The 10,133-nt window shown below is 62.1% G+C and overlaps 1 protein-coding gene across 3 annotated transcripts; it reads right to left on the bottom strand.

The window, feature by feature from the left end:
- Positions 1–994: 994 nt before the first annotated feature.
- Positions 995–7,410, bottom strand: SIVA1 (SIVA1 apoptosis inducing factor). 3 transcript variants are annotated; one of them, XM_045901633.3, is made up of 4 exons: positions 7,216–7,404; positions 5,546–5,740; positions 4,591–4,747; positions 995–2,763 (listed from the first exon to the last, which is right to left on the bottom strand). In XM_045901633.3, the coding sequence occupies exons 1-4, from the start codon at positions 7,331–7,333 to the stop codon at positions 2,706–2,708; spliced, it is 528 nt and encodes a 175-aa protein (XP_045757589.1). In that variant the 5' UTR covers positions 7,334–7,404; the 3' UTR covers positions 995–2,705. The 3 variants fall into 3 exon arrangements, with proteins under 3 accessions (XP_045757589.1, XP_064427747.1, XP_045757590.1); XM_045901634.3 differs by lacking the exon at positions 995–2,763 and adding an exon at positions 4,924–5,128 and having other exon boundaries at positions 4,607–4,747; positions 7,216–7,410; XM_064571677.1 differs by lacking the exon at positions 4,591–4,747 and having other exon boundaries at positions 7,216–7,409.
- Between the last annotated feature and the right edge of the window lie 2,723 nt (positions 7,411–10,133).

Below are 10,133 nucleotides of genomic sequence, written 5' to 3'. Positions count from 1 at the left end.
GGTGAACTTCTGTAGACGACAGAGGAGGGTCTCGCTCTTTTGCTGTCTGTCGGGACAATCTGACCAGCTCTGGCCTTTCCCGCCTTGACTGAGGCATTGGGTCTGTTCATACCGCAGGCGGCTGTGGGCAAGACTGAGCTTACGAACCCTCTTGCTGTTCTTCTGCGCCCCATTTGATCTTTGTTCCTTCTTTCATCTCTCCTCGCCTGATTTTGGATTAAATGACTTTTTTCAAACATCATCTTCTCTCCTTAACTGGCTTGTTTTACCAGTTTTCCCACTGATGCTGCTTTCCACTGCAGGATCTGGCCACGATGCCGAGCTGCACGTAGGGCCCCAGCCCAGCGGCTCTGGGACGGACAGGGCATACCTTGTATTTCTCGTCTTCAAGCTTGGTCGGGGCCTCACAAGCAGGACCAGGACAGGGCACACTCCATTCCCACCCTCTGCATCCACAAACGTCAAGACCCCTAAATGTGCTATAACTTCTGCTTTCAAGAGTCAACTGGCATTTTTTTTAATATAGGTACATGTGCGACTCTGCAGAATGATGCCACATGCCTTATTTATATATATATTTTTAAGACTTTATCTGAGAGAGAGCGCGGGAGCGAGAGTGAGAGCGCACCAGTAAGGTGAAGGGCAGAGGGAGAAGCAGGCTCCCGGCTGAGCAGGGAGCCCGATGTGGGGCTCGATCCCAGGACCCTGGGATCATGACCTGAGCTGAAGGCAGACACTTAACCATCTGAGCCACCCAGGTGCCCGTTTTTACTTTTTAAAAGATTTTATTTTGGGGGTGCCTGGGTGGCTCAGTCGTTAAGCGTCTGCCTTCGGCTCAGGTCATGATCCCGGGGTCCTGGGATCGAGCCCCACATCAGGCTCCCTGCTCAGCAGGAAGCCTGCTTCTCCCTCTCCCGCTCCCCCTGCTTGTGCTCCCTCTCCTGCTGTCTGTCAATTAAATAAATAAAATCTTTAAAAATAAATAAATAAAATATTTTATTTTTTAAAAGCTTTTATTTGAGAGACAGAGCACGAGCGGGGGGAGGGGCAGAAGGCAAGGGAGAAGCGGGCTCCATCCCGGACTGTGGGGACCTGAGCCGGCCACGCCCCCAACCTCAGCGAGTGTGAGGCTTACCGCCACCATCCATGTTCCCAAACTGAAAGTCCCCATGAAACGCTGACCCCCCCCCCGGGCACGTCTATGACCAGACTCCCCGAGGGACATCGTGAGCGGGATCACACTGGACCGGTCCTCATGTGCTGGCTCAGGTCACGGAGCTGCATGTCCTGACGGCCCCCGAGGCTGGATGCCCCCCCCCCCCCCGCACAGATGGGCCAGTCTGCTTACCCTCTCGCCTGTTGATGGACACAGGCTGCCCCCCTCCTGGCCACGGTGACTCACGCCACAGTGAACACGGGGGTGCACACGTCTGTTCATGTTCCTGCTTTCAGTTCTTTTGTGTAAACACACACCCTAGAGGGATGGCCGCCTCATACGGTAGTTCCCTTTTTCATTTTTTGAGGAACCACCACACTGTTTTCCGCACCACTCCCACCAACAGTGCACGAGGCTTCCAGTTTCTCCGCATCCTCGCCCACACTTGTTTTGTTTTCTTCGTAATGGCCATCGGTGTGAGGTGCTATCTCCTTGTGGCTTTGATTTGAATTTCCCAAACGACCAATGTGATGCTGTGCTTACTGGGGTCACGGCCTACAGGTGGACACCTAGAGGGAGGCTCGAGGCCTCTGCAGGAAGCCAGGTGAGAGGAGGCAATCCCGTGACGAGGATGGCCAACGGACAGCTGTTTCCGGGGCTCGCGGCCCTGACTGCATGCCAGCCTCCTCGCCTGTACGCGGCCCTCCCCACCTGAACGTGAGTGGTTTCTATGTTCCACCCACGGTAGCAAATCACAGCCTGGGCCCAGCTCCAGCCCACCCCCCTGCTGTCCTCTAAGAATCACACCCCACTGTCCCCTGGACACTTCCCTCCCGTGAACAGGATGCTGAGTCCGCCCTGCAGGGGACGCGCGCACCAGGTGCGGGAGACCCACAGCTTGCTCGTGTGTGCCCTCCCCCGGCCACCCCGCTGTGGCCGTCAACACCCCTCCCTTCAGGCCACACACCGCACTGCCCCAAATGCAGCAAGGACACTGCCCAGCTGGCCATCACTCCTGGAGAGCAGGGACTGTCAGGTCACCCGGAGCCCAGGCCGTGCAGGCACCTGAAAAACCAAGTGGACACCAGATGGGGGCAGGTAGCAGAGCCATCTCAGGGACAGTCTGGGACATCACCCCATGTCCCGAGCTGCTCTGGTGCAGCCTTGCACTCTGGAGTCAGATGACCTGGGTCCAAATCCTCTCTCATCAGCACTGGCCAGGGGGGCTCAAGGACCTGACTTTGGACGCCTGTTTCCCATCCACAAAATGGGGACGAGCGGGAACACACTCACCCGAAGCTCCGAGGGGCTGCAGAAGCTGCCGCGCGTGGGCGCCGGGCATGGGGGCCTGCACACCACCAGGGGGAACACACGCCCCAGGAGGCTGCACCCCCAGAAGTGCTGAGCCAGGCCTCTGGTCCAAATATAAAGGGGTTTATTCACTCTGCCCTCAGTACAAAATATAAACTAGACCCCCACCCCCCGCCCCCACTCTGCAGCGTCGGCACCCGGGCGGCCTGTCCGGGGAGGCTGTTGTCCGCTCCGGCCCTCAGGCCTCGAACATGGCGCAGCCAGCACACAGCACCGTCTCGTGAACGTCACCGCAGCTGCAACATCACAGGCAAGAGAGAAGAAGTGGTTTAAGGGGCTCAGTCGCGCCCCCCTACGTCGGTATGTTGCGGCGCTGAGCCCCGGTCCCCTAGCCGTATCTGGGGATGGAGCCGTGAGCTGCAGACAGAACCAGTTAAGATGAGGCCCCACTGCAGACGGGTGGGCCCTTACCCACGTGCGAGGCCACTGGGAGAAGGCTGAGGTGCGCCCACAACCCCGGGCCTGCCTGGGGAGGAGCCAACCCCGCCGACGCCCTGATCCTGGGCTTCCGGCCTCCAGAGCATGACAGCTGCTGGCTACGCCGCCCGGGTGTGGCGTCCTCCACAGCAGCCGCAGCGGACGGAGATCGCTGACGGCCCACCTGCGGCCCACCCTGCACAGAAACCTGCCCGTATCCAGTCAGGATTTACCGGGCCCCAGAGGTTCAGTGAATCGCAGGGGAGATTCACCAGGAGAGATCCCACAAGGACAAGAAATTGGCAGCACGCTACAGAACACACATGGACAGACACTGTAGGCCAAGATGCGCCAGCAAGAAGGCAGAGCTGCTTGCCACCTGGCAGGGAAGACAGTGAGCCCGTGACCCATGGTGCAGGACTTGTGGAGGACGACCAGCGTGGGCAGGACGCGATGGCCGCTGGGCTGCCCTGTAGTGAAAGCAGTCTCGACAGAGCACCCAGCTCCGCGGCTCCGAGCACCGGGACCTGAGGGGCCACCCCTAAACGGGAGGGGGCAGCAGGCCAAGGCTGGCTTCTACACCTGGGGATGCCACTTCAGCCTTGTGGCCTGGAGGGTGATCTGTTTGTAAAATGCAGCAGAGAGCCCAGCCCCCAGTCATGTCTGAGAAATGGACGCTCCCCTCTCCCCGCCCCTCCATCACAGGGTGAACTGTGTAGGCAGCTGGGGAAAAAGCAGGAAGTTAACGCCAGGAGGACACTGTCAGGACAGGAGGAAAGTTCCCAAACACGGGCGGGTGGGAGGAGGGCTCCAGGCATCCCTTCTTCTCCCTTAACCTGCCCTGCTGCTGAGCTGGGTCCCTCCCCACGTGAAATAGCCTTGGAACACTGGGGGCCCAGGCCTCTTCAGTCTGCACAGAAACAGGAAGGGGAGAATAAGCCGGCAGAAGCAAAGGCAAGAGTAGTCCACGTGCATAACTGGTCAACACACGACCCAAGCTGGACTGCAGGGGAGCTCCAGGTGCCCCCCTGCCTTGTGCCGCACACGCTGCCCCTGGCTTCCCCAGGCTCTGCTGGCTGGCCCACCCGAGCTGGGCTTCTGCTTGCCACGATTGGTTTCAGACTGTTGGGACTAAACTAGTTAGAGGTCTACACAGCCAGCTCCAAGTCTGTGCGGGGGCCTCGTCTTACACCCCCACCCGGTAGCCAACAGCGGCTGCTGGCGTGGGACTGGTACCCGGCGCCTCCCAAGCAGGTGCAGGATTCGGCCAGCAGAGGCAGACACGCGCACTCAAGCAACAGACTAAGCCAACACTCCATCGTGGGTCAAGACGGCCAGCAAGAAGCACAGAGCCATACACCTGCACCCGCTCCCACCTGCTCCCACCCGCTTCCTCCAACGGCAAGCACGCTAACAGGAAAACCCCGAGAGACGGTCCTGACGCCAGTCTGAAAGGTCAGCTCGCCAAGCCGCCACGACAGACGGCGCAGGCAAAGGCAGAAGTGGCAGCCTACGGGATCCGGACGTCCTCGAGGGAAGAGCAGTCTTCAGAAGAACTTCAAGCTAGGTGAAGCAGTTCCCGGCACGCCCCCCTCCCCAGGGGCAAGGCGGGGGGAGCCGCTGCCCCACCCCCGTCGGGCACTTACTCCGCGAGCGCGCACAGACCGCAGGCCACAGCCCCACAGCCGCAGCAGAGGTGCACGCAACGCCCACACAGGGCGCGCTCACATTGGCCGCAGACCGCCTTCCCGTCCAGCGCTCGCACACACGAGGAACAGGCTCTGGTCACTGCCCTGGACGGGTCTGCGAGGAAGAAACGCCGCCCATCAGCCCCACAGGGGATCTCAAGTGCTGCAGGCTGTGGGGCCACGGCCTCCCCGACCCGCGGACAGAGGGATGCCCTGAATCCCTGCATGCCATCTACCACTGGGTCCTCCTGACAACCTTCAAGAAAGCACAGCCCACAGACCCTTGCTCACTAGGAAGACCCCAGGCGCCCAGGAGCACGTTAGAGGGCAGTTTCCGGGACTCCGGGTTGAGCGCTCCTTCCGTTCCCGCTATCTAGACGTCGGCACTTCCTCCCTCGGTGGCTTGTACCAGAACTCTCTCGTGTGTCCAGCGCCTGTGTCTCAGAGTGTGGCCCCTGCACCCGCGGTGAACAGAGTTCCTGGCCCCAGACCAGCCCTGGGGAGTGGGGGGCGGGGGGGGGGGCAGTGACTATGGCTTGTAACCAACGACAAAGGCGGTGGTCTGAGCTACACAGCGCACAGGGGCCCGACCAGCGATCCCCACCCGGCTGGGACTCCGTGTCTCGCTGCAAGCAGAAAGCAGGCAGGACACCAAGGAGGTTTCTCCTCCTTTCCTGATTCCCCCAGCCAGAAGCTGCTTCACAAGCCCCAGACTCGGATGTCAGCTGGGGGCCGCGGGGGCAGGGCAGAGCCTCCTGGTGCTCACCAGCTCCTCAGACCTTGGGGCCAGCTCCTGCCTGGCTGGGGAAGGAGAAGCCCCTAGGCAGACGGTATCAGGAATGAAGGGCGACACGCTTGTCACATCCACCCTTAGCGCACAGCTGGGAAGGCGCCCGCTGTTGGCTTCACTCACCAGCTTCAGAGGCCTGGGCTTGGCTCCTGGTCAGTCGGCCGTCTGGTCCAATCAGCATCTGCCCACGTGCGGCCCGGAGGGCCTCTGTGGGGCCAGGCTTCGGGGACTCTGGCAGGTCAACGATGGCACAGCTCTCCTCCCATAAGTGGTCCATGTAGGCCTGGGCCCCTCGAAAAAGGAGTTGCTTGGTTTTCTCTGGGAAGACAAATCAGTCCCAGTGTTCACACCCCTGTGGCGTGAAATCCCTGCACAGCCACCTCGTCCGTCAAGCCGTGGCCAGTGTGCACCCCTCTCACCTACCGCAGAGCTGCTGGCAAAAGACAGAACTTTCCAGACCCCGGTGGGCCCTGGGCACCCCCACCCTGAGAGCTGAACGGGGTGCTCAGCACTGGTTTTCCATCAGGCCACGCGTCAGTCATCTGGGGACTTTCACAAGATCAAATGCCCAACTCCAGCCCCCAAAATGCTTTGTGGTGTTCTGCCTTGTCTCCACAGAGCCGGGGCGGAGATCCTAGAAGCCGCTGGCTCTGTGTGATGGCGACAGGAACGACAGTGACCGGGTAGCTCAGACGAGGCTGATGACAACGCCTCCTCCTCCTCCAGCACCCCCACCCCCGCGCCTTATCCTGGGATGGAATGGGGGAGGGGTGTCCCGAGCCGTGGTGAAGCTTGTTTTCCAGGCTTGGGATCCAAGCAAGGCAAAGAGGTCAGGTGACAGATGGGGCTGGAATGCCCAGGGCAGTCAAGGCGGCGGGGTAAAGAGCTCGACTGACAGAGTCCCCATTTGTTTTAAACTCTTTTTCTGCCAGCGCGGTGTCTTTGAGCGTCCCTACAGGGTGGGCACTTACAGTTCTGCCAGAGTCCCCGCGGCTGTGCTCACTTTTATCACCTGCAACCCAAGCGTGCAAGGAAGCAAAGGGCCAACAGCTGCTGGGGGCTGGGGGCGGCAGCAGGAGGAGGAGCACTGGGGTCTCCCAGGGCGTCTCTTCCCCACCTCCCCAATGTTACAGTGTTACAATGTTACAAACACTGTGCCCCCAGCCACGAGGTAAGGCGAGCTCCACTTTGTAGCTGCCTCAGGGTATCAACCACCCGAACGGGTGAGCAAGAACCCGCCCCTAACACCTGCACGAGAAAGCCCGACGAGAAGACCTGCTGGAGCTCACTGCCCTCACGTCTCACCCCGCACTGCCCTGCCCTGCCTCCCGGCCTTTGCACACTCTGCCCCTCCGCCTGAACTCCTGTTCCCTCCCTCCCTGCCCCCCGCCTCCTGCTCAGCCTGCAGGACTGCGCTCACTCTGCTGCCCCCGAGACCCGTGCCCGTGCGGATTCCCTTCCCCTGCAGGCCCCGCCTAAACCAGGGCGCTCCCGGTGGCAGGGCCTCCGCGCAGCCCGAGGGCTGGGATGGGCGCTCGCGCCCGCTCACCACTCGGAGCGTGACACCCCCGACCTCCGCGGGGCCGAGCGCCGCGCGCGCCGGCAGGAGGGCGGCAGGCAGACCTCTCGGGGCTGCGGCAGCGCAGGTGGGCCTGGGCGCGCTCCCGCCGCCCTCACGGCCCCCAGAGCCCGGCGGCACGGCCGGCTCCCGCGGCCTCCCGGCTCCCGGGGGCGCGGCCTGCGGACACGGCCGGCACGGGCCCCCGCGGGCGGGAGGGGCGCCCCGCACTCACCGAAGATCTCTCGCGAGCGCTGCTCGGCGCATACGCCGCGGCTCAGCTCCCGCGGGCCGACGCGGACCTTGAGCTGCAGCGGGCCCGCGTCCGCGAACGGACAGCCCCGCTTGGGCATGGCCGCGGGCCCGGAGCGGCGCAGCTCAGCCGCGCGCGTCGCCGCGACCCGTGGCGTCACGGCCGCGCGCCGACGCGGAGCGGCGCGGGATAGGCCGGGGGCTGAGGCGGGGGCGGGGCTCGAAGGCGGTGCGGCGCGGGATAGGCTGGGGGCGAGGACGGGGGCAGGGCTCGAGCGCGGCGCCGGATAGGCCGGAGGCGAGGGCGGGGGCGGGGCTCGAAGGCGGTGCGGCGCGGGATAGGCTGCGGGCGAGGGCCGGAGCGGGACCCGGCTGCGCGGGAAAAGCCGAGGGAAGGGGCGGGGCCGGGGTTCGAGCGCGGCAAGGGACGGGCCGAAGGCAAGGGCGTGGGGCGGGGCTCGAAGGCGTCGCGGCGCCGGATAGGCCGAGCTTAGGTTGGAGGCGGGACCGGTGCGCCGGGGGCGGGCCTTGTGTGAGGCGCGCCGCGGGATAGGCCTAGGGCGACCCGGCGTCGGGCGCGGCGTGGCGGAAGGGGCTGGGGCCACGTCGGGGGCGGGGCTCGGGTGCTTGAGCGGGCGGGGCGGGCGCTCGGGGTTTTGCAGGGGGGTGGTCCCTGGTTACGGGCCCTCGTTTACGTCACCGGAGTTGGAGGACGATTCGCGTTTTCCTAAATTTTAAGCGGGAGGACCGCCGAGTCACGGAAGTGGGCCGTGCCGTCCGGCCCCCGGACGCTTCCGGGGCACGACGTCACTTCCGGCCGGCGGGAGGGAGGGTGGCGCTGGGGGCTGCCGGGGCTTCGGCTCAGTCGTGCGGGTCTTGGACGTCGTCAGGGCTTTGTGTCCGGGTGCGGCGTGCGGGCTTAAGGGGGCCTCGGGGGCCCGGCTGGCCTCGGCCCATCTCGCGAGGGCCCCCCGGACGACCCCCGCGCGGCGAGCCCCCGACAGTGGAGCTGCTGCGCGAGGGTGTCCAGGGAGGAGGCGTGATCACGGTGGCGGACAGGCCGTGCCACCCCCGCCGGCCCCGCAGCCCGCGTCACGGGGCCAAGACACGGGGCCGCCCGCCGCCGTCCCGCCCGGATGGGTGCAGGAGGATGCGGCGGCCCCGGGCGCCCAGCGCACTCTTGCTCAGCCGCGGAAAGGACGGACGTTTGCAGTAACGCAGGCGCGAACCTGCAGGACGCTACGCTAGGTGGAACACATCAGGCCGAAGAGGACGAATACTGGACGAGCTCACCAGTCACGCGGAGTTTCACATCGTCAGACTCCCAGAAGCAGCCGGTGGTGGTTGCCGAGCGATGGGTGCGTGTAGGACACGGAGGTGCTGGTCAAAGGTGGATCTGCGCAGCATGATGACCGTACTTAGCAACACTGCGTACTTGGGGGCTGCCGAGAGAGTAGATCTTAACTGTCCTCAGCATTTTCTCACGACAAAATGGGGTGAAGAAGGTGTTAACTGACCTCCTGTGTATCGGATCATCACACTGTACACCTTAAACTTACACAATGGGCTCTAGGTACAATTAAGGCACGTGCTGCATGTCATTTACAACTCAATGCTAGGAAAAAGGCTAATTACCTCCCTTATCTCCAAATACAGTCACATTATGAGGGCCTGAGAATTGGGACAACATGGGAATCTAAGGGGGATGGGATTCAGCCTGTAACACATGCCAAGCTCTGCACTAGGCTCTTGGAGTGGTGCTGGGTACAGCCAGTAGGGTCCCTCCCCCTGGTGGGACAAATGTCACAAAAGGGGAAGGACGCCCCAGGAAACAAAAGCCAGGTTCGGAGCTCATGGGAAGCATGAGCCTAACAGCATAACCTCAGAAAGCTGGACATTCTGGAAATGAACATTGATCAGATCGAGGAAAGAACACAGTTTCTGTTTTCCTGTGACGAGGCAGCACACTTTCCCCTCCGGACAGACGGACAGAGGAGACACACTCTTTGAGATGTCTAGTCAAGGCTGCCTCGGGGCCCTAAGATCTTGAGTAATTACCATCTCAGCTGTTCCAAAGCTAGGTAGTGCAGTTGTACGACTCTCAGCAACTTCAGTTGGAGCATAATTTACTCAGAGCGAAGCTGTATGTGTCTCTACCCGGTGGAGTGCCCGGATGAGAGAGGCACAGTGGCATCCATGACTACAGAGGCATATGCCTGCGGGACCACGAGAGGCCGCCACTCTGCTTTCTGTCCCTGCAGGGTAGGGCTACTGCCCCAGAACCTCATACGTGGGCAGACTCATTCTGCAGATGCACACGTGTGCGTTTGTGTTGGGCTCCTTCGCGTGCCGACGTTGAGACCCCCAGTGGTGGTTCCTTTTGGTGCTGAGTGTATTCCGTGTGCAGTTTGTTCACCTGTCCCGGGATGCCTAGGCTGGCGCCCAGTTTGGGATGTGACAAAGGCAGCTTCTCTGAATAGTCTTCTATAAGGCTTTTTCTGGACATCGGTCTTCATTTACTGAGGTCAGCGCCTAGGAGCGGGATGGCTGGGTGGCAGGTAAAGGAATGTTCAGGGAACTGGCAGCTTTTCAGAGTGTTTGGAAGAGCACAGCAATCAGCATTAACTACTGATTTGTCTTTTCCTCGTGTGTTGAGCTGAGACCACTATGAGCTCCTCCACGCTGCAGGTGTTAGGGTGCAAAGCAGAGAGAGCACCTCATGACTACTCAAACCCTCCAACACCTGATGCTAGAAAAGGGGGGCTGTGTGCACTAACGCATCCCTCAGAGGAGACAGCCTCCTGTCCCTGGGCCATGAGAATGAGGAAGTTGGTGCCAGGGAAGAATCATTGTCCCTGGAAGTTGGTCTTTTCAGCCTGTACAACGCTACAGACGCCCAAG

This window comes from Mirounga angustirostris, unplaced genomic scaffold (assembly GCF_029215605.1).
Source record: "Mirounga angustirostris isolate CCGP_5_RB_7025 unplaced genomic scaffold, mMirAng1.0.hap1 SCAF_9, whole genome shotgun sequence".
Taxonomy (NCBI): domain Eukaryota; kingdom Metazoa; phylum Chordata; class Mammalia; order Carnivora; family Phocidae; genus Mirounga; species Mirounga angustirostris.
Note: the sequence above shows the minus strand (reverse complement) of the source record. Positions and strands in the feature narration are given on the sequence as shown.

Excerpts from the sequence above, each read along its gene's own strand:
- SIVA1 (XM_045901633.3), bottom strand. The coding sequence starts at position 7,333 with ATGCCCAAGCGGGGCTGTCCGTTCGCGGACGCGGGCCCGCTGCAGCTC. Across the intron at positions 5,741-7,215 it reads GCGCTCGCGAGAGATCTTCG|AGAAAACCAAGCAACTCCTT; the intron begins GTGAGTGCGGGG and ends TTGTCTTCCCAG. Across the intron at positions 2,764-4,590 it reads GGTCTGTGCGCGCTCGCGGA|CTGCGGTGACGTTCACGAGA; the intron begins GTAAGTGCCCGA and ends GTGATGTTGCAG.